Here is a 24,721-nt window from a genome sequence, read left to right on the forward strand (position 1 = left end):
AAAAGTCCGCTTATAATATTGATATCAGCTGTGTAATGTCTTACATTTGCCGTTTAACGTCTCGCGATCTAGGTACTTACCTTGTTTCTTAGGCAAAACTTTATATGGCCCATCTAAAAATCCAATCAAAAGCAAGAGAAAATCCGTCTCTAACCTAACCTAAATAAATACTTTTATTGCACACATAATATTTTGGTCTTCAAAAATTTTAATTTTATTAATCAATCGCTCGATGGATGCACATCACTAAATTAGACAAACGAAGCGTCCATCGCTAATTACCGAGGAATATAACCATAAAATACACAACCGTAAAAGCCTACCAAATGAAATTGTTCATTCGGAAAATATTAATTGTAATTTATTGCAGTGTTATTGTTTCATAATCACTGGTTGCGGTCGCCATTTTACGATTGTTCTGGGATAATGAAGACGTAAAAAGTGTTCTCCGAAACGGCTGAGATGGGATGGGTGACCGCGGATTGAGGATTTTATTGCACTATTAGAAAGCGTGTTCAATTTTAATCCTTTGTTAGTATTGTAAACAGTTCTTGACTGTATTTTTTTATTTAAATTTTTATTTCAGGGGAGCACGACGTAGAGATAAAATTACACTATGAATGTATGTTTGTTTAAAGTTGATAATGTAAAAGTTATACAATGAGTCCTACACCACTCTATCCAATTGGCGGTTTTAGGGTGAAATCATCAATGTGTACTTATAAGTTACGCGTGTTGGGGTAGTACCTACCTACCTAAATGAAGAAAGTGAATTCCAATACGATTCAAACTAAAGCTCACCCCATTCAGCCCTGACTTTTGGCTGAACTTTCACATCCTTCATTGTTGATTCATGCGCAAATAACGTTGGACATGAATGGTGGTGTCGCCCTATTTACCTACGAAAAAAATTTACGCGGGTCAATTAACAAAATGGCGTCGCGCAACCCTACAATTTGCGCGCGAACCGACCTATGCCGCGTAAGACGGTCGCCCTCCAGGTCAGCGTCCAAAGGCCTACAATTTCACAATTTGTCCGCGCGCGCTTTTTGCAAGCCCCAGTAATTGGCGCGCTCACCTGCACTCACAGTCGCCAACATGCCGGCCCAAATATGGCCGCTGTCCGTCGACCATTTCGCTTTTTAGGACTATCTGACAAATGTGTAATTATTTATTTAATACCGGCCGCGAGACGACCGATTTGGGCACAATTCGCATACCGTTTTTAATGTTTTTCGGTTGGCAGCGCCGACGGTGGCGCAAAGGTGGTATAATAAATACTTTAATAAGATAATAACAACGTTTTCGGACAAAGGTGCGGTGTATACGAGGTTATTAAGATTCATAGTTATTTTATTCGTTTCTAAATTAAAATTGACAGCTCACCTCCTTACAGTTCCGAAAAGGGAGATAACGAACTAAGTTTTTACAAGACGAAGAATATTTCTTGCAAAGAACTTCGACACCATTCGTTGGCCAAATATTGGGTATTCAAGTCCTGTAAAGTTTCCACTTACGTGAACACGACTCTACCATATTGGTATATAATGAGGGTGCAAGTTTTTCACCTTATCACTCAACAATAATGAATTTATTCAGGAAAATACAATTGATATCCAAAGTTACTAACATCATTAATTGCCATTCATTCATACTGATAAAGAACGTATCGGTTTTTCTATAAAAAAAAAACTTTCAAAAAGAAATAATGTATCCGGAATTCCGGAAGAAACCGGGGCTTTGTCTAGGAAAGACTGATTCGCAAAATGGCTACATTTGGTTTGTAGTGGAATCATAAATACTTACATGCTAATGGATAATGAATTTGTACGTTCCTAAAAAGGATCTCACTTAGTTTCAGACATATCGAACACAGGCACAACTTTGCATGATTTGAATAAACAAAACAAAACAAAAAATGTATAAGTAATTCCGCTGAATTGCATAGCTTGATTTCGTGCGGAAAATGGCCAGTCATTTTCCCATGCAAGCCAGGCCAGTTCACACGGATTGCTTGCATATTTAACTGAATACTTAGACTAATAACCGTTGATCTAGATTCCGTAGTTCTGGATCGGTTACCGAGGTATCCGTAATTGACATGGATAGTCAATATTTTTTATAAAATGTCGAGGAAAAAATGTTGAGCGAAAAGTTGAAATGGCGAAACGAAGCCTAATCAAGTTAGTTAAAGGGTTAGATAGATCATAATCTGACGGCTGTAGTTACATAAAACTCCTTTTTTGGTTGGTTGAGTTCTTTCTCAGGTTCGAATTGACAGTAGGTATGGGTTTCTTCCGCCACTTCTTCTCAGCATCGGCCCATGATATGTTGTCCTAAAGTGGTGTTAGAGCAAGCTATATTTGGGACGAGTTTAAGTGCCTACATATTCATAAAGATTTTGTATTGTTTTTAATTTTGAGTATTCGATGGGAGACAATGTGATAAAATGACTTTGTTCCCATTGCATTGAAGAATTAACGTGTCAGAAAAGAGCACAGGTTGAGGCAATTTTTTTTTCAATTAAATTTTCATTGGATCTACGAGTATTTAGCTTTCGACAATTACACAATAGGAAGTGAAACTAACCTTGATTGAATTTAAATAGCACAGTTCTTTAAACTACTAATTAGTTATTAAATATTCAAGTGATTTGCTTTACAAATAGCCTTTTGAGTGGTAACAAATTTTGTCGAATAGACTCAGTAAAAATATATCGTTTACATTTCAACATTGAAGTTAAGTATAAGATAAGTTGGCACAGTAGTTTTTTGACTATGCATGCTGAAACCGCATTTGCCATAAGTCTTTTTAGATAGATAATTATTTTCTCCATCATACAGAAAATGCATCATTGTATAAGTATACCAGTACTTAGCCGAGGGGGCAGCTAGTAGGTTATGTAGGATTTGGCTAGGTTTAGGCTTTTTGGCAGTAGCTAATATTATGATGAGAGTTAGAAGCTTTGTTTTCCAGAAGATGTTTTTGAAGAGGCTGACAATAGTAAATGAGTTTCTTGCGCTGCTTCTTCTCAGCACTGTCCAAAACAGGGAAAACAGGGGCAGGATTAGGACGTGTAAGAGTACTCTTTGGGAGCCTATTTGGATTATTTTTACAGGTTTATTATTTTCGGGATTATTTTTAGAGTCTCTATTATACTATGACTAGATAAATTCTGACAACCGGACTCTCTGATCATTTCTACATTATAATAAGTGAACGGATCCAACACTTTACTCGGATAATGTACGACTTATCGAGCGCATTATTAAGTCGTTTGATTGCGAATATGCCAGTGATTTGCGAACGATTTAGAACAACTATTCGAGTGATAAATCTTATGGGATATCTGTTTAATTACCCACTTCGGATGCTGGGTAAATTGGAAGCCCTATTAGTGGCAAAAGTTGCTTTTAAGGGTGTATATTAGTTGCAGAAGTTGCTTTTAGGTCTATAGAAATGGTTGTGATAACCAGTGCCAAGATAGGTTAAAATTATGATTAAGTTATTGTTAATGTGCGTGGAAAAAGCATGAGAAAGTTTAATAATCGTTTTCTAAACTGACCCGTCCTAGAATTGAATTTGGGACCTAAGGGTAGGTATGAATGATATGGAATCATGACTTTATTTTGACCATCATTTATTTTGTTCACTACAGGGCATTTAGCTCCAGCTTTTGAATGAATGAATTAAAATAAACTCAAAACCTTTCTGTAACAAATAAAATGCCAATAGGTCTCCTGAAAGTGTATTCTAGTCAGCTACAATCCAGCTAATATCTTAACAATAGTTTGGGACTTTGGGCCATATTTGTGTCATAATTGAACCACTTAAAAATATTGTAATTAATACAGCTTTCAAATAAGTGGCATGGCACCTTTACGGTACATAACTTGTCACATTAATAATTAATTCAAGTGATTCCCAGTTCTTCATTATCATTTTCCCTTCATTTGTAGCTTCCAGCAGCTTTATGAATCACAAATATGTAGTTTTTGCACAAAAAGTGTCATCATGAATGAACCAACGACAATAGAGGCGTCTCGACGGCCGCCATGTTAATTGAAATAGTTGCGGTTGGCGGGAAACTTTTTTCAAGATGGCGACGGTGTCAAGGCATTGCTGAGGGCTGGTTTTATGTAGCGCAGGAGTTGATATGAGTGTGTTAAGGGTGAGTTTGATAGATCATGGGTATTTTAAATGTAAGTGCTTACTTTCAGAAAAATTTCGTCATAGGTAATGAGTAAAATACTTATTAGTTTTTCATGAAAGAGCTCTTCTTCAGAAACTTTCACGTGTAATGGCTAGGTATCATTTTAAAAAGTAGTGTATTCAAAGGTTTATGCTTTTTCGTGTGTAGAAAACGTTTGTAATCATGAATTACTCAGGAAATTACGGGTGAACAAACGAAAAGTTAGCAACTGTTTCTCAAAAGAGTTAACTGTAAAACAACATAGGATTAACTGCCAGTTGCATTAACTGAATGAAATATGAAGCAAACTCCAAGAAAATTCCCCTTAAGGCCGCTAGCTAAGCAATACCAGCTTACTAATTTAATTTTCTATACATTTTTTCCGCGATATCCTATAAAATGGCCAATCAGGACGCTTGTAACTCGTTAAAGCGACATTCGCAATGATTTACTGACGGACGCCGCGCTGACAGATGGTCGGACGATCGGCGCCACAGTGTGGGGAGAACAGCTATCTCATTACCAATAGCATGAAAAACTTCAAGCTAAGAAAGGAAAAAATGCATAGAACATTGACAATGTCAGGCCAGGAAAGTTTATAAGTTTTGGTTCTTGATACAAAATCAAATATTTTTATTAAAAAAAATACGCTCGGTGACAATGCCCCAGAGAAAATAAATTGAATTACATCAAACATGACTAAGTACCTACCCATACTAAGTTTCCTGGAATGGACGACGAATGAATCAATTGATTAAATGGCTCTCAGAGATAAATAGGAAAATACAAATGTAACCTAGGTAGATACAAGCTGATATTAACTTCTGTGTAACACTCTTTAGTTTTGCACAAAAGGTAAGTAACTAACAACTTTGGAGTAAAAAAAAACTAAAAATTGCTGAATTCAAATCAAACCACATACTGAAAAGAAAGTTTTTCGACTCTTAAGATATTTGGAGATCTATTTCCTATGGCTCAAGTTTGTCTCTATAAACTTAGCGTTACCAGTCAAATGAGCTGGTGGTTCTCATTGCCCTAGCAGAGTTCCGTAACAACTTTGTTTCCGAGAAAACCCATTGTCCTCGCCCAGTGATCCGTTATTCTTTAGTTAATTGATAAGTAATCGATCGAGAAACCTCCACTTTTTTTTGAAGTCGGTTAAAAACAAAAACGCGCCGCTAAGTGGTTTATATCAATAACTGTCTAGCTTTTTAGTACACATAATACCAGATCAGGCTTACCATGTTGACCTAATGATGAACTTTATTGACTGCGGAATAAGGGCTACTTTTGTAGGGTCAATGGGAAACTTGACGTGCGTGACTACCAATTATAGAATTCAAGTAACCTATCTAAGTATGAAAGTAATATCGTAGTTAAAATATTCTTGAAGAATGAAAATGACGAGTTGAGAATTTGTGGAGTTTTAATGTTATTGCCATAATTTAAATAAGTTTTTGCTTTGACATCTGCGGAAATACTAGGTAAGAAAGATAGAAATATTAACTAGGTATTTTTAACCTTTTTTACTAGGTAAGGTATTCTATACACTAAAATACAGGCTGATAAATAATAATGATACATTTTTAGGGATAACTACTGCTTTTCGACTATGAAACATATGAATTTGGGTTGGTTGAACAAACAAAAGGAAAAACATCACAGACAGAAGCTCTTGGTTAGCTTTCGACTAAGTTCGATTGAATTTTTTTTTAATTTTCGGTGTTGGTCCGATACAAATCGTTGCAGTTGGGCACCAGAATCATAACCTATTCGGATTTATTTATCATTATTTATTTCATACTTACTAATTTAGTGTATAAATAAACTCTATCAATCTACTAGTTATACCATAATGATCCCGTTGCCATAAAACGTGCAGCTGTGATGAATTGGTTAATTAAATTTAAGCATTCATTAATTAAGTGCAAAATGGATTACGCTTAAAATAAAATTATTTTAATATCAAATAGGTATTGCGCACTTATCGCTGGTAAATACGTACAGTCATCCCACCAAACTATTACTTTGTTGTTACCAAATGAACCTTATTAGAAATACATAAGAGTGCAGGGTTTAGATTTATGTGGGTATGTGTACTTTCGCGATAATAATGACGTTGACGTGGGCTGATTAAAACATTATGTGTGACATGACGCGGGCGAAATATTAAATTAGTGTTGCCAATAAAATAAATTAAAGGGTCGACACATGGCCAGTTTAATTAAAAGAAAAGAATGATAAGGTTTTACACATTATTGTTTTTTTTTACTGTGAGTTTTCCCGCGGGAAAACTCTAGCTTTACTTGCGTGTGTACGTGTGTACATGCACATAACGATAGTGTGATGCCTATTAAAACTTGTGAAAAACTAATAGAGGGCGTACTGGTGGGACATTAAATGTATGACGGATTGTGCAGCGCCCCTAGCGGAAACTTTCAAGACCTAAAATTTACATACATTTTTTTAACGCGGTCACTAGTGAGGACTTTTGATGTAAACTCACACTAAGCCCTCTGTTGCAAGTCAAAGTCAAAGTCAAAATCAAAATTTCTTTATTTGTTTGGACTAATAAATAGTTCTTACAAGTCACCACACATCATCACACATGTGAAGCTCACTCGCCTTCGTGAATCGCAACAGCTATACCTATTTAGTCTGTCATAGAAGATTTTCCTTTGATCAGAAACTTTTCCTATTTAACTAACTACATATAATTTTTCCCCTGGGATAAACTTGGCCCACATAGTTTGGGTTTTTATTGGCGGTCAAGCTGTAGATCCTGGCTACATAGGAGTTGCAGAGGTGGGAACGAGAGGTGGGTACCCGTACGTACCTACTACGTAGAGAGGAGGTGATTGCTTGCAAAAGAGAATTGTTTAGGTTTAGGTAAGGTGTGTAAATTTTATTAAATCTGTCTGCAGCATCGTAGCTTCGTCTGCACAGATTTTGATACAAAAGTAAGTACCTTTAAAAACAAAATCTTCCGTCGCGTATACCTGTCTTTTTCAACTGCAAAACTAGTGAACGGATTTTCATGCGGTTTGCTCCTATAATTCACGAGAAAGGTTTAAAATTTTGATGCATAATTTGTTAAGGTGAAAATCCTAGGATAGTTAGCGATAAAGTCTTATTTTGTCAGATATTCACTCGGGCGAAGCCGCTGCTAAAAGCTAGTAGGACTTACGTATTAATGCAAATTCAATATCTAATTAATAAAGAAAGTACAAACAATGATGAAACAAAGGGTAATCATGTACAGACTAGAGTACATCAATCTCTTTTGTAGCATCTTAATCTAGTTGTAATAGGAGTGATTTTTCAACAACAATTATTGGCTTTACAGAAGCCATCTTAATAGTAGTGCCAATAAAATCGATGGCCGACCGAATCGATTGAGCGTGCCGTTCGTACAGTCAACACCACATAAAACTAAACACTAAGGTCTTTAACATAGTGAAAATAGGTCCTATATTCCAACAAACATGTACAGTTTTTTTGTGTAGTTGACTGTACATTTGTGCCAATTATTTGATTGAAGGCAACCAATGAAACAGTGGAGTGCTATCGGATCGGATCCGTCACGGACACGTCACGGAACAATATCGTTTGTGCTGTGGACTTGTATTTTTATTATAGTTAGTAATAGTTTATTCATAGAAGTCTTATGCTTAGCCTCTTGAGTTAGAGGCCCAAAGTTTGATTCCTAGATGTACAAATTAAATGGGAAAATCATAAATCCTGTAAATCCTACTAATATTATAAATGCGGAAGTTTGGATGTCTGGATGTCTGTTACTCTTTCACGCAAAAACTACTGAACGAATTTTGTTGAAACTATACAGTATTATTGTTTGAAACCCAGATTAACATATAGACTATAATTTATGCCGATCTGTGACACTAAATTTCACGCGGGTGAAGCCGCGGGCAAAAGCTAGTAAATAAATAAAGTCCTTTATTGCTTCTACAACTTACTTAGCTAGCTACAGTAATGTTGTTGATTGATTGACATAGTATAAGGAAGAAATTGGAAGTGGCTCAGCTAATGCTGCCTGAGAATACTCAGGCTGCGCTGATTTTCAGCGACTCCCATTTCTTTATAAATCCTGTAGTGGAAAGCTTATTTCTGATATAGTTCTTGCAACTCACGAAGGCGAGTGAACTTTACTTGTGTGTGTACGTGTCTCTTCGTGAAACCGAAAGGAAGAAGATTGACGCATTGGAGATGTGGTGCTGGAGACGGATGCTGGGAATATCGTGGACCGAGTTTCGTACCAATGACTCCATATTAAATGAACTCGGCATCAGACAGCGCCTATCAACCACGGTTCGGTCACGCATTTTAACCTTCTTCGGCCATGTATCTCGGCGCAGTAATGACTCCATAGAGCGTCTCGTAGTACAGGGAAAAGTTGAGGGCACCAGAGACCACGTGGTAGATCACCAATGAGATGGACGGACCAGATCAAGGCCGCAACTAAGTGCTCGATTAGCGAAAGTACCCGGAAAGCTGCAGTCCGCGGGGAATGGCGCCGTATTACGAGGAACATCACTCTGAATAGTGATTCAAAATGATGACCACGACCACTCTGACAAGAGTGTACCGACTGAGAAGAAGAACGTGTACATGCACATAACGATAGTGTAATGTCTATCAAAACTTTTGAAAAACGAACAGTAGCGAGCCACCACACATGTAAAGCTCACTCGCCTTCGTGTAGTTGCAACAACTACGAGTATAATAGGGTAAGGTCATTGTAATTGATTGCATTAGAATTTTGTGGTAATGATTTTTGAAATAGAATAGGGATGCAAGTAAAATCATTATTGAGTATTGAGTATTTCATTGGGCAAAGTTATAATAATATGTATTTTGTTTTATTAATAAATAACTTAGCAAACTGTAACAATGTACAGTTGCCTCTCATTACTAAAAAAAGATCTCAGAGGATTTAAAACTCTACACCTTAGAAATAAGGTGCAAAATCAATTGAACAACATAAACATATTGAAGTAGTTGATTATGTCGACGACTGTACTATTAAATGTACCATCACGTAGCCAATCGATCCGCTATATATTTCGTTTACTACGCGAACAACAAATACAACAATGCCAAGATTTATTGAAAATTTAATCTAAATTGAAAACAATCTTTTCCTTTACATAAAACATGATTTTATGTGACATCAAATAATCAAATTATACACAGACCGACTACAAATTGCAATATTTTATCGAAAATCCATCGTCGACTCTAACTAACCATATTTTATTTTCATTTTGAAATAACTTACAATATTACTTTTAATATTAAATAAAATGTTATTAGATGTTATTGTTTTGCATGTTACGCGATAACGTTGGAAGTAATATGTATAAGTAAGTACTACGAAGTGAAACTAAATGGAAAATTTAGATAGAAAATTCTAGGGAAAATCGTGTTTCTAGTCGATGCTTAAGTTTGTTTAATGTCCGTTTTCACCATCAATCCCTAATTTTTAAGTGACCCATATGAAAACAAAATTCCTGTTAAGTGTTACTATTGGGGCCACTTAAGAATTAGGGATTGATGGTGAAAACGGGCATAAGTGTTTGTTATTGGGGTTTATATTTGACATCATAATGACAATACAATACTCAATTGTTTATTGCATAACCACATTAGCATTCACATTAGGTCTTACAATTTAGGAAGTTATACAATGTGGACCCAATTAGGGCACAGCAACTTTAGGAAGGGAGACATCATCATCATCCTTATCTACATCAGCATACTTGAAACAGTCCACTGCTGGGCATAGGTTTCTCCCAGTACAAGCCATTTCACCCTGTCTTTCACATGTAGCATCAAACTTCTAACAGCTAAACTAACTTTTCTTTCGACTTTTAGTTTATTTTGAATTCGAATCTTAGTAAATTCAAAACAGCAGTCAACCTACCCAAGTCTGTCTTTCGTCTATTTAACCATATGACGTTCATTGCTGGACAAAGGCCTCCCCAAGGTTTCCTTAACGCCGGTCCTGCGTTGCCAGCATCCAGGCGCTTCCCGCGACCTTCATCAGACCGTCGGTTCTCCTGACCAAAGTTACCTAACAATTGAAAGAAACTATGGCTGGGTTGCACCATTTTACTTTAACTTTGACAAACGTCAAAAATCTGTCAAACTCCATACAAAAAGTAGCGGTTATCGTTACAGGTACCGTTAAAGTTAGGTGGTGCAACTCAGCCTAATACGCTAATGTCCAGTACCTACCTAAACTGTCATAATGCTGAAATGATGATGAATAAATTTGGCATTTGTGGTAAGTTACCATACCATTGACTGTAACATTAGGTAGTTTACTGTGAGGAAGGAAAGATTTGTAAAAAATTTATGTACCTAATTTAAATTCATGAATGAATCACGATATCCTTGATCAACATTGACGTTATATGGGATCGTTGCGAAGGGAAGTGGGAGTTCAAATCGATATCGTATGTTGTGAAAGATATAAATTTTTGATATTAATGCAGTAATCTAATCTAATTTTCAATAGTGAATCAATTTTGTAGAGGATTTACCAATTTTCTCATATGAAAATTTAAAAATTTCACGACACGACACATACTCCCACCTATTATTTGTTTAATGAAGTTTGAAACAATTTGGCTTTGACTAAATTAACTCTACCTCGAGAGCTACCCTCGGAGATGACATCACCCCACCATGTACCTCGTCAGCGCAACCACGACCACTCTGACAAGAATGCCCCACTAAGAAGAAGAAATTAACTCTAGTTTTAGTATAAGTCATGAATGGCAAAAATATTTCAGATATTTTTTAAATCCCCTTAAAATAGTCTAATAACTATTGTGATAAATTAGGTAATGCATGAAGGAGTTTGAGTGATTACTTACATAATTTTCCTCTCCACACCTCTTGCGAGTGTTAGAAAAAAAGATGGCTGCCTAACAAGACATTTTCAGCAGAGCATAACTGAGACAAATATATCGACATGTGTTCAAACCAAAGATCATTAGGTATAATCGATATATTATGACCATCATCGATCAGTTAGGTGACGACACGTCGTACATCAAAATATTAATTAACAGTTCTTAGTAATGTCTAAAAAAATAGACGCTTCAGCAAAAACAGCGCTAACTAAGGTTAATTAATGCGCTAATTGGGTTAATGGTTAAGTTAACCACTGACCATACAGCTGTAAATTCGCTAAACAGGCAAAAACATGTCGATAATTTAATAAGATAGAAAGCTCAAGCTTTTATAGATGCTTTTTGCGATCGTTAGCAAAAATGAGTGTAATAAAGGAACCGAAAATCTTTTTCTATTAGAAAATTGTACAAATAATTTTATCGGCAAATTAAAAAATAATTAGTTAGATCAGAGTCCGTGGTGTGCATCGATATGACGGATAAGAGGCAAGGAAGAAGAAGCAGGGTATTTGACACCACGAATCAATTGACGTACTTTTTAAAACTGTCAAAACTATACTCTCCCATAGATTTTGTATGGCTATTATATCAACCCAAATAAACTAGTTTTTTCAATTAAAATGTAACCAAAAATATTAATTTATAATTAAAAAGTTTTTAAAACCAGAATGAAGTGTCTTTTTAAAAAAGTTGTGCTTTAGAATTATTGGGGAATGGTGTCAAATACCCAATACAATTATAGTGATCGTCTTGTGTCAACTCGGCAACTATCACCACAGATTACTATATTATTATCTATCATGCTCTATGTTCGTTAAGAACTGTCAACAGCAAAAGAAAAAAACAAGTCTACGAGTAGTTCTGAGGGCTTAGTGTGAGTTTACATTAAACGTTTGTCACTAGCGAGTGCGTTAAAAAATATATGAAGATTTTTAGTTCTGTACATTTAGGCTGAGTTGCACCACCAACTTTGACCGTAACTATAACGATAACCGGTGTATTTTGTATGGACTTTGACAGATTTTTGACGTTTGTCAAAGTTAAAGTAAGATCAAGATGGTGCAACCCAGCCTTGTGTCACTTTTTTACGCAGCCGACATCGAATGCATTTGACGTAAACTCACACTATGCCCCCGAGTAATGTCAAATAAACAATGAGGATGGGAAATGTGATTTGGTCTAGAATTTTCCATGTTTTTTTACATTAAGACGTTTTGTTGTTGTTATATTAAATTTTAATTTATGTCCTTTAAGTGACCAAGAAATAAATGACAATTAAATAAATTAATTAATACGAGACTCATTAAAAGTGGTCTAAGAATTTGGTTTTTTAGTACTATACAAAGGGTAAAAATCGGTTAAAAATAACTCACATGACTTTACACTTATTTCAATGTAATTAAGTATCCATTAGATCTTTAACCTTATTAAAATCAAGGTATTTCCTACAAATAGACGGTTATCACGAATTTGTTCACGAAAAAAAAACTATTTTACATACAAAGACCACATTAACCTATGACAGGTTAAAATGTAGCATAGACAATTAGGTGTTTTTTTTATTGTCGTGACTCGGTACAAATGAGTATTAGTAATTAGTTTGCATTGGTTTGGGATTGCCACAAAGATGCAGACTAAAAAAGGAAAATAATGTTGCTTAAAAAGTTTTGTTACAGAAAAATTACGACTTTTTCTAAGATTTTTATTGCAGTACAATGGGAGCCCCATTTTATTTTAGTTTTCGGGAGAGTTTTTCCGCATTTTTCCCAAATCCTCGATTTTTTTTACATTATGATATTTCGATTATACATTATGTATAATTAAGATGAATGCTGAATAAGTTGTTTAAATCTCAATATAAAAATATGCAATTAATCTAAGTAACCATAATAATTTTCCCCGTTTGGAAAAACATTAGATATTTTTTTAATAAATGAAAGGGATTCATGGCATTTAAATATTGCTTATTTTACTTGTAATTAGCGGCTCTGCAAGAGTGCTGAAAAAAGCCGGAAATAACTAAATAACTTGTTAATGAAACTTATTTTCAGTTTCATAAAATACTCAACCCAATGTAATTTAATTAATTTTGAACTTTCCCGTTGCATAGCTGAATTGATTTAAACAGGTTTTAACGCGGTACGTGGATAGGTAACAGTGAAATTTTTTGACAGTTGAAAACTTTTCAGTTTCAGAAAGTTTTTAAAAGTATTTGCCACAGCGATGCGACTTTACAATGTTACACTTTTTTTTAAACTTCTATTTTAATTGTTTTGAATAGGTACTTATCATTCTGTTTGTTTCATATTAATTATATTATTTATGAGTGAATCATTAAGGTAATTGAACACTCCAAATAATAAGGGGAAAATGCGAATAATAATTATTAATTAATATTATTAATTTGTGGAATGTGCAATCTAAATCACCGGCTAACCAATGGTAATTATATTAAGAAAACATGTAGTTATATTAAGAAAACAATAAATAATAATAATTGATTGAATCAGAGTTGATAGTCATGTTTACATTATTTTATTATTACATCGTTTATGATGATTTTTAAAGAAACTGTAAATATACTCTACTAGTGAGCTTTACTTGTGTGTGTACGTGTACATGTACATAACGATAGTGTAATGTCTATCAAAACTTAAAAAAAAAGAATAGTAGTGAGCCACCACACATGTAAAGCTCACTCGCCTTCGTGAATTGCAACAACTATAATATAGGAAATTACTTTTATACCTTAATTATTTATAGTTGAATGTTTGAAGGAAATAGTGATTTCTCACTCTCGTGTCAGTGACAAAAAGATAGATTTTCTATTTTGTGCCTCAGTGGATTAGTGTGGGATATTGGTCAGAATATCTTGGGTTTGATTCCCAGATGGGTGGTCCTTTTAGAGTCATTTCCATTCTTATTTCGTTGAAATAACATTTATCTGCTTAAACTGAATTAATTTTGCGTGACTTAAGGTCCCATGTCCCCTAGATGGGGCAAAGGGCGTCCAAATTAATTTTGCGTGCCATTTAAATACCATTTTCTCGCTATAAAAGCATTTTGAAGGCAGACATTGTTAAAGCACGTTAACCCTCGATTAGTCACGAGTCATAGCAGATACCTACATTATTATTACGCCATTGATGGTCAGTTTTGTTCATTGCTCTGCTCATCCATGACGTGGAAAAATACTGACGTCATCGTATCAATTAATGTAACATACCGCTCTACATAACACTTACTAGATAATATATAGAGCTGAAGAGTTTGTTGTTTGCTTTGTAAGTACTGGTCCGATTTGAAAAAATATTTTTGTGTTGGATAGCCCAGAGCAGTAAAGAAAAATGTTGTAAAAAAGGAAAATATTATTCAAACTGTTTTCACGTACGAATTCGCGGGCACAGCTAGTTTTCTTGATAAAACACAACTTTTATTCTTTGAGGCGAGTTAAAAATGAAAAAAAATAATTTACGTCTATTACAGATTATCTCATAAGTTTGTGCTTTCATTGCTTCATCCATCCATGACGTGGAAAAATACTGAGCATACAACTCTACATTTTCTTGATAAAACAACCAGGCTTTCTTACAGTTAAACGAAGAAAAAGGATTTACTTTAAATAGATTTAACAAACTGAGAGTTGTGCCCGCAAGGTCAAAAACCAGATTACTGATCAGATAAGTAAATTACAACTCTTAATTGATCATTTAAAGAATGCAATTCTTGCAAGAATATTATTTGCGGAAAATTACGCTGCTATCTTTTAAATTCCTGTATTTGAAGTCTTTGCTCTATTTTTTTTATCAATAGCCTCATCTTCTGCTTTTGACCACAAAACTTAGGTACTTAGGTCTTTAACGGATTTTATTTGATCAAATTGATTCTTTGCTTTGATAAAATCTTTGAAGAAGGGCTCATAGAAACTTACATTGTTGTTGTCATAAAAATATTAAATGGAATCTTTTTGCCCATGAAAAACTTCGATCACTGGCCCATTTATTGTCCCGAGCAGTGGTAGGGTTAATACTAGGACGTGTAAGACTAGACGCAGACTATCGATTTTTAGTCGGCCGATAGTTGTGCCCGATTTTAAATTGTATGAAGAATCGGCCAAATGAAATCGGTGTGATGTGCGCACTTCCATACATGCCCATACTGATCAACTGCCCGACTAAACTATCGCCCGACGATTAATCGATGGTCTGCGCCTAAGCAAAAAGTGCTTTTTAAAAGCTTACTTGCAACAAAAAAATGAGTTTCTTGACTTTTTTTTAAACCCTTTGAAGAAGGGCTCCGAGAAATCAAAACTTACTGTTCGGAGATCCACCCCTGAACATAGGGTTCGGCGCCATCCAGGGAAACGCGCCGAAGGGCCACGCGGGCGGCGGCGCGTGCCCTTGATACAACCTCGGCAGCAATGGCTGGGGCACCACCACTCCGCTCCTACCCTCGGCTTCCTCCGGCTCTCTCTCATCCCTCTCATCAACATTGGACTCCACATCCTCAATGTCAACGTCACTGTCATCCGAATCCGGCGCCGCGTCCGTACTTTCTGCGTCGTTACTCGCAACATCAGCTGTATCTCTAACTGGGGTGTCAGTCTTGGATCCCAATAGCGAGTCCACGCTGAAAGATATCCGGCCCTTCCCGCCGCCCTCGGCGGTCTCGGCCCGCTCGCATTCGAGCGACGTCTTCATTTCATCTGCTCTGCATTTCAAATTTTCAAATCCGCGTTCTATTTCACCAGTCCCTGTTCTATTCGAACGTCATTTGATTTTTTATTGTTTTTTTTTTGGTTGTAGGTTACGTTTTCTTTTTAATTTCCACAGATTTTCCTTCACATGGCCATTTTTGTAATTTTTTTTTTAATTATAATCAGCCAGTGTTCGGTTCCGGTTCAAAAATTACACCATGCAAACTTTTTAATGTCCGAATCGCACTGCTGTTTATTTTTCGCTAACAGATTTCGAAACTATAAAGTTGTCGGCGCACCCATTAGCGTTATTTGTGTTAATTTGCGCGCTACTAATCAAATTACACTCGCGGTGTGTTCCAAGTCAATACACTACAGTCACAGATTAGCACAATTTGTACGGTTCCAAATTCAAAATGGGTTCGCGAGTCGCGATTGCGTTCGGAAACGTTGTCCCGCGTGAGTTTCGCGTGAAAATCGCGTTCGCATTGGGGCGACGGAGGCTCGTCCCGCCTCTCCTCTCCGACAGAGACGCAGCTACCGACCGAGGAATTTTAATAAGCGGCGCGGAGAGAGCGGGACGGCGATACAATCCGACATGTGTGTAAACGCGATATTGAGTAGGCGGGGTCCGTCGCGCTCAAATTAATAGTCTCTATGGAATACGCCTTATAGAGTCCTCTACGCGAAAGGGAATTTTATTCTTATGTCAGTAAAGATAAGGTTGAATATTGTTGAGTTAGGAGAGAGAAAAAATGACGTATCGTAGCTAAGATAGTCAGATTGCAGTGGCTATTGTGTTGAATGAAAAAGGAGTAAATAGACGGGTGCTGTAGGCGGGCGTAGAAGGGACTTTACGATTTAATTATTCGCGAATGCGAAGGCATTTTGTAGCGAGCTAATGTCTCATTGTCTCATTAATATATCTCGGGCGTGCCGGCCATGTTTGATTTGTTGACGCGTAGGTGAGAACGGTTGAACTTGTGTTTTGACAGTTCGGAGTGGTATGCGTTTGGCGGTTGCGCTCGAATGAATTGATTTTGAATTTGGAATTCGTGATGGCTGATAGAATTCTGCGGGTAGGGAATGGGTTATTGATTGGTTGACTACCTTCGATTTAGGGTTTAGTTTGGGAATAGGGTATTTTTCGTAGTATTTATTTCAATGTATATGAATTTACAAAGCTCTACATCACGACATCAGACATCATGAATGAAGGAAAATGATTGATTTTGAAAGCTATCCATTTTTGAAATAATAATATTTTTAGCTGGTACCTTAAATGTAATTTGTAATCATTTATAATAGAAAGAGAAACTTCCTAAGAATAAGAAGTTATAATGGTAGTTGTAAATGTAGAGCCGTCGTATATTTCAATACATGACAATTTATTAAGGTATCAATGGTCTGGATATTTTTATCTACAATCATTGAGTGTGAAAGACGGTAAGAATAACAATTGGATTGTTTATACAGTTTATCGGTACTCTCCGTTCAATTTATAACATTTATTTTACTTACAGTTGATGTTTCCATTATCTTATTAATAATTTTCTATGCCATTGTAGATAATGTCCACGCATTATTTTTAAAATAATGTAGGTAGATAGATAAAAATCTTCACAAATAGAACTTAAACTTGACTTTATCTCCTATCGGACCATCTTCATCCAAAGTGTCTTTAAACATCAAAGCATTATCAAAACTCGTAAAAAATAGATCTGCTTGTTAGAGCTGACGTAAAGTCAACGGGATCAAATCGAATCATTAGCGTCATGTCACTTAGCGCGAGTTAATCGCATTAACTTCGTATCTGACATCTCTTTGTGCATCGGTACTTCCCTATCATCCCCATCTCACACTCCAAAACCAACTTTAATTGTATCGAAATACGGTACAGAATGACTTGTAAAAGGCGCCGCACCGCCAAAATTGATGTCAATTCGCAAATATTAACAAAGGACGATCCTTACCCCAAATTTCGTGCTAGCAATTCCAACTCTTATCTCGATGTGATAAGGTGGATGTATTTTAGGGGGTGTATGCACGTCCCCCAGCCAATTAATGTAATTTAATCGCACAGTGGGATTACGGCGGCTTAATTGAAAGAGTGTAATGACGATGTTGTGTGCCGGGGCTTATAGAGCTGAGATTCGGCAAACATTGGGCTGGTGGGAAAGTGGGAAACGCCGGATTTGAGCGGGGTTTATGGGTTTTTGGACAGTTATAGTTGCGATAGCGATGTTTATAATGGCAGAGGTTTCTGGCACTGTTGAGAGAATGCATCTTAGTTATCCCAATGTTACCTATACCTACTATTTGAATTCATATTAGGTGTTCCAGGTTGTTTACTTAGGACTAAACAACAATAAGTAAAGCTGAATGAAACAATGAAATAAATCGTAGACCAAATACAATCGTGTTCTCTTTTATTTCTTTTAATTACCTTTTTATTATATTTTGAAATTAATGTAGAGTCTGTCAACTGATGTTTTATCAGTTGCTAAGTAAGTAATTTGATTCAGTCCTTGAATTATTTCAAATTACCATTAAATTTTTAAACCTATATCGATTTTTCCTTCAAACTTTGCCCAATAAAATCTCTCAAAAACAAAAATGAGAGTCCCTAAAATCTCACATCACGCATTTTTTAATTAAGTCTATCTTTTGACATCTGCATAAAATATATCCGAGTCGAAGATCCCCGCAATCCTTGGGGCAATAAAGACCATACTACCCCAGCAGAGGGCGCGTAAGGAGCGGGCTTAACTGAATTTATACCGAAATAATACGCGAAAGGGCAATCTTTTTAAATAACGACTTTCATATTCTCGAGTGGCGCGGACAATTTAGCCGGGTTGAAGATTTTTTGGTTCCGCGTTTGAAATTTTAGAAAAGGAATACTCTTTGAAGCCTACAGAGCACTTTTAATTTCTTTTGTGGCCAGCCTAGACCATGGTCTTTTAATTTCTTTTTAAGAATGGAAAGCTTTTTTTATTTTCTATGTGGCCAATCATGTTCATTATTTTCTTACAAAATGAAGGCTTTAAACAGCTTATACCGAAATAATAGGCGAAATATTAAGACTTTCATATTCTCGAGTGGCGCGGTTAAAAATATTAAATATAAGCTGAAGGACTATTTCCTAAAGCTAATGTAACAATATTAAAATATTTTTATGCTGTATTATGTAATTGTATGTGAAATTGTGAATGTACCCACTGCAAACTCGTTAGTTTTACATCAAACCCTAGTGGTTTTTAAAGCTATCTAAATGTAATTGTCTCAATGTAACTGTCTTTAAGTTGTTAAATAAATTAAAAAAAAAAAAATTGATGAAGATTTTTTGGTTCCGCGTTTGAAAATAGAAAAGGAATAAAATACTTGAAGGCTATAGAGGACTTTTTAATTCTTATTTTGTGTGTGGCCAGTTCATATTTTTTTTCATTTTCTTTAACGAAATGGACAGTTATTCTGTGTTGCCAATTCTGTTCATATTTTTCAAACATTTTAAGTGTCGTGGGATACCTACCACTCGCTATAACGGTTTACCCTTATAAAATAGCTTGCTATTAAGGAAAAGTGCTGTGCTGTGCTTTCATTAATGGAAATAATTAAGTCTCAGGAAATACATTTTACAAAACTAGTACATTTCATAATCACTCAAATACATACTGTATTTAGTGATTAATATTTACGTAATGTTAGTTGGGATAAAATGTACCTATAATTCGAGTTTAGTTTATTGAGTATTATTTATTATCATAGAGTAAGTAAGCACTTGAACGTATCAGTAAAATGTATCTTATTAGAACTTTATAAGTTACGAAATCGTATCATAACGATTGTTCGAAATTCACATTCGATTCAAAAGAAAACTCAGACAGAACCGTTAGACCCCACGAAAAATATGCCCTTGCCCGATTTTATTTTTTTATTAAAAAGCGACGATAGTGAGCGGGGGTGGACGCGGCATTACTCCCGCGAAATGAGTTTTCAGTTGGCGGGACTTTTTCTTTTTGTTACTGACATAGGATGTTGTAGAGTTGCCAGTGTCATTACGTTAAACGGAAAACCGGGAACGGTGGCAGTGTTTGATGTGTTTTGGTGATTGTTATAAAGTTTTTCTTTGCTTTTTGAGTCTCTATGTTAATTATTGGCAAAACGTTTGTAAGATTTTATGTCGTTTTAAGCAGGAAACCCATCGGTATATTATCTCTTCTATCATCATTTCAGCCACAAGACGTCCATTTGACTGCTGAACATAGGCCTCCGACAATGATTTCACACAATGGCTGGTTGGTGGCGGCCTACATCCAGCGCCTTCTTGCTATCTTTATGAGGTATCTCTCTACAAATATTTAACTTTGATGTTTCCTGCATTATGAAAAGATAGTATGTATGATCAGTATTGCATTCATTTACTGAAAACTTCACATAAAATAGTTAGAATACGCGTTAACTACGCTTAATAAGTACATACAGAATATTAAAATAATGAAAAATTACAAGTCATCGCCCTGTATTTAGGCTTAGCAAAGGAATATTAAAGACGAAAGCTAATTCCTAAAAATAGCGGCTCTCGATGTCGTAAGAAGAAAATTGTCTAAATCAGTTAATCTGATTATTTGGAACAGTTGATTGAATTTGGAATTAATATTATGTTGAATCCCTCACAAACTTCCAACCGATTAATTTAATCTTAGGCTGAGTTGCACCACCTAACTTTAACGGTATTTTGACTGATTTTTCTTTTTTGTCAATGTTAAAGTAAGATGGTGCAACCCAGCCTTATCAACCTCTGTGTGATCTTTATAGATTTTGGATTGATAATTATTTTGTGAAAATGTGTCAGACATGGAAAAACTTTTTCCTTTTCTTTCAAATTTTAATTTTCAAATGGTTGTAACTTAAAATTCTACTGTACAAAATTTGCGTTAAGCGCCATACTTATAAGTGCTTGGTGTAAAGTTTAAAATTAAAAATATACCCACTGGTATTTGTCTCTACATCGGAAGGAGCTTAATGCCTCTTCTCCAGTCGCCCATTTCTCGGAATGATGGCTTTATAATGACATTATTGGTTTAAATAAACGCCGACACGATTCGTAATATGGCGTCGAGACGCGCGCTAAATTACAATAACGCGCGCCGTTTCGCGCCAAAATTGGTGACGCGCGCGAAATAACCCCCTAACGGCTCTCAGGGGTGCCTGAGGTCGAAATCATAGCATATTAAGCTAGTTACCTACTAGTCAATGAAATGTAAGAAAGAAAACTAAATTTAAGGGTCCTAACGAATAGGTATTAGTAAATTAAATGAAATAGCGGACTGTATAAAAATACTTAGGTGCTGTACTTCTCGCCAGCCTAATTACAAGAAATCATAAGAGTTATTCGTGCGTCGACGGTGGTGTCCCAAGCCGAGCGCTGCCGATGATGACCCTCGTTTCCTCCCGCGCGTTGTTGGCTTCCCAACACTATTTTTGCACTAAACCTTTACAATTTGACTCAAAATCAAATTAAAAGTTGACAAGTTTGTTGAAATATAAACTAAATTCAATAGGCAGCATGGATGTTGAGAGCTCGGTGAAAGGATTTGGATCACCAAATGATTTCCATATTGCCCGGTTTGTAGCAGCCTCCATCCAGCGCCTTCATGGCGTCCTTTACCCCAGAACCTTGCTGCCTCATCTGCCATCAGTTCTACGTACCTACTATGTGCCCGCCCATAGCCACTTCAGCTTGATTATCCGTTTTTTCAATAGCAATATTTTGGAGCAATAGAAACATTTTCACATTGAAAGTTCTTTGCCAGCCCTGCGAGGGGGGTACTCTGAAATTATGCCATTCCGCGGGGAGGCAGACGACTTTAATTTCGCAGGGAGCGTTTTATTTTTCCAATTTATCATCTCCGCAGCTTCATTTTAATTTTTTCTTTAAATTAGCGAATAAAACGGCGGTAATGATTCATTACGTTTTTATTTCTGTTCATTAGCCGATAAAGCGGTTTGGAGTGATTATTTTAAGTGTTTCGTAATGATCATTTTTGTGTTTTATGGTAATAAGTGATGATTAAACTTTCTAATATTGTTTTAACTAGTTACGTAATTACAAATTTTGATTTTTATACTAGTTAGAGACCGTATTCTAGGTTTGATTTTTGATCTTTCTTGAATTTCATGGTTGCTGCGATTTGTGCAATAAAGTTTTAAAATAATAGGAATACAATTTTTTACTCATTGATATCATAAGTAGATACTATGAATACGCTAGCCTAGAGCTACAAGTACTTGTATTATGATAGTAAGCAATCGAAAGCTATAATGTAAAGTGAGAAACAAGCAAAACTTGAAACTGTAAAAAACGCTGTTATTTCCCTTTGTCCACTTAATTACAACAGAAAAATGAACAGTCGTGAACATAAAAAAAACGTTTGTTAAAGGCCAGTCGTGTCCGGGCCGAAAATAAACATCCTAAAACAAGCAAACATCAGGCTCCCACTTAAGCACATCACATAAACAGAACCAGTGTAACTTGAGCCTTCGACTTTNAAGTATCTTTATCTTCGAAAGCAACCAGATCTGAGGCTGGTGGCCATAGTAAATGTTGTTCGTCTTGGTAAGACCTTTCAAATGACACTACAAACATTACTATTGGAGCCGGGTACCATTCTTCAAAAAGTATGTATATCTTCGTACACAACCAGATCTGAGGCTGGTGGTCATAGTAAAAGTTGTTCATCTTGGTAAGACCTTTCAAACGATACTAGACTCATATCTATTGGAGCCGGGTACCATTTTGCCCATTGTCCTTTCAATTTTCAAATGGTTGTAACTTAAAATTCTACTGTACAACATTTGCATTAAGCGCCATACTTATAAGTGCTTGATGTAAAGTTTAGAATTAAAAATAAAACCCACTGGTATTTGTCTCTACATCGGAAGGAGCTTAATGCCTCCTCTCCAGTCGCCCATTTCTCGGAATGATGGCTTTATAATGACATTATTGGTTTAAATAAACGCCGACACGATTCGTAATATGGCGTCGAGACGCGCGCTAAATTACAATAACGCGCGCCGTTTCGCGCCAAAATTGGTGACGCGCGCGAAATAACCCCCTAACGGCTCTCAGGGGTGCCTGAGGTCGAAATCATAGCATAATAAGCTAGTTACTAGTCACCAGCGTTGCCAGTTTTTTTTTTCGCCAAGTCAGGACTTTGGTACTTTTTGAGTGAAAATAGCGGGATTCTTCCGTCAGAAGCGGGACATATTAAAAAAGCGTTGTTTTCAAATATTTATCTTTTTATTTGACTTAAAATTACGTTAACGTGACAATAGATAGCAAAAGTAGCCATATAAAATGTATTTTAACAAACAAATTATATTTTAAATCAGTACGGCTAGCACGAAAAACTTTCGAGTTCAAATCGTTTGCGTAGGTACTCGAATCGCCATCCCGCCATCAAGATTTAGTACGAAAACTACAACAGCGCCCTTGTGAACTTGTCGTAAAGTGAACTTAGTGTAAGAAATGGTTGCACGAAACTTATTTTGAGAATCAAAATTGTCACGTTATCGTTTAATTCGAAGGTTGAGTATCAAATTTTATCGAATACGCAAACGATTCGAAGACGAAAGTTGTTCATGCTAGAGGTACAGATTTACTCTATCGTTAAATTCGTCTTTAGAATAAAAAAATAAAAAAAAAAAACAAAAATCGAAACTAAAAAAAGTTTTATTCTTTAGAGTAATATCAGTACTTATTATTATTCTGTGGTAATATGGCGTTTCAAACAATAGTCTGGTGAAGTGAGTGTCTCTATCCGAAAAGCGGGACAGAGCCTGTCCCGCGCGGGACATTTAAATTTGATTTAAAAATCGGGACGTCTGGCAACGCTGCTAGTCACTGATATATTGGTACTAGTCACTGAAATGATTTTTGCACTAGTTAAACCTACAATTTTGTACTGAAAATCAAATTAAAAGTTGACAAGTTTGTTGAAATATAAACTAAATTAAATAGGCAGCATGAATGTTGAGCGCTCGGTGAAAGGATTGGGATCGCTTTCTGCATCATTTACTTACATGGTACCTACTGCTGAACATAGGCCTCACCAAATGATTTCCATAAGTATTGCCCGGTTTGTAGCGGCCTGCATCTTCGCCTTCCTGCTACCTTTTCAGTACACGTTGTTGCCTCATCTGCCATCAGTTCTATGTACTTACTATGTGCCCGCCCATAGCCACTGCAGCTTGATTATCCGTTGGGCATATTAACATTTCAAAATTCAAAATATTTTTTCAATATTTTGGAGCAATAGAAACTTTTTTCACATTGCAATTTCTTTGCCAGCCCTGCGAGGGGGGTACTCTGAAATTATGCCATTCCGCGGGGAGGCAGACGACTTTAATTTCGCAGGGAGCGTTTTATTTTTCCAATTTATCATCTCCGCAGCTTCATTTTAATTTTTTCCTTAAATTAGCGAATAAAACGGCGGTAATGATTCATTACGTTTTTATTTCTGTTCATTAGCCGATAAAGCGGTTTCGAGTGATTATTTTAAGTGTTTCGTAATGATCATTTTTGTGTTTTATGGTAATAAGTAATGATTAAACTTTCTAATATTGTTTTCACTAGTTACGTAATTGATAATTTTGATTTTTGTAACTACATAGAGACCGTATTCTAGGTATGATTTTTTAACTTTCTTGAATTTTATGGTTGTGCTTGCGCTTTGTACACAAAAAATAAAGTTCAAAAAATAATAGTGATACATTTTTAACCTACCATCTACTCATTAATATCATAAGTACTATAAATACGCTAGCTTATAGAATAGAAAGCAATCAAAATGTTAAGTGAGAAACAAGCAAAACTTAAAGCTGTAAAAA

At 35.8% G+C, this 24,721-nt stretch overlaps 1 protein-coding gene across 1 annotated transcript in view; it reads right to left on the reverse strand.

Moving 5' to 3' along the window:
- Positions 1-16,342, reverse strand: part of LOC114357841 (homeobox protein MSX-3) — a 28,688-nt gene extending 12,346 nt beyond the window's left edge. Inside the window, exon 1 of the mRNA XM_028311627.1 lies at positions 15,449-16,342. Coding sequence (XP_028167428.1) covers positions 15,449-15,833 — 385 coding nt within the window. The 5' untranslated portion in view covers positions 15,834-16,342. The remainder of the gene's footprint in view (positions 1-15,448) is intronic.
- Between the last annotated feature and the right edge of the window lie 8,379 nt (positions 16,343-24,721).

The sequence above is a fragment of the Ostrinia furnacalis genome, unplaced genomic scaffold (genome assembly GCF_004193835.3).
Source record: "Ostrinia furnacalis isolate ACB-3 unplaced genomic scaffold, ASM419383v2 OfSCF3507, whole genome shotgun sequence".
In the NCBI taxonomy this organism is placed as follows: Eukaryota; Metazoa; Arthropoda; class Insecta; order Lepidoptera; family Crambidae; genus Ostrinia; species Ostrinia furnacalis.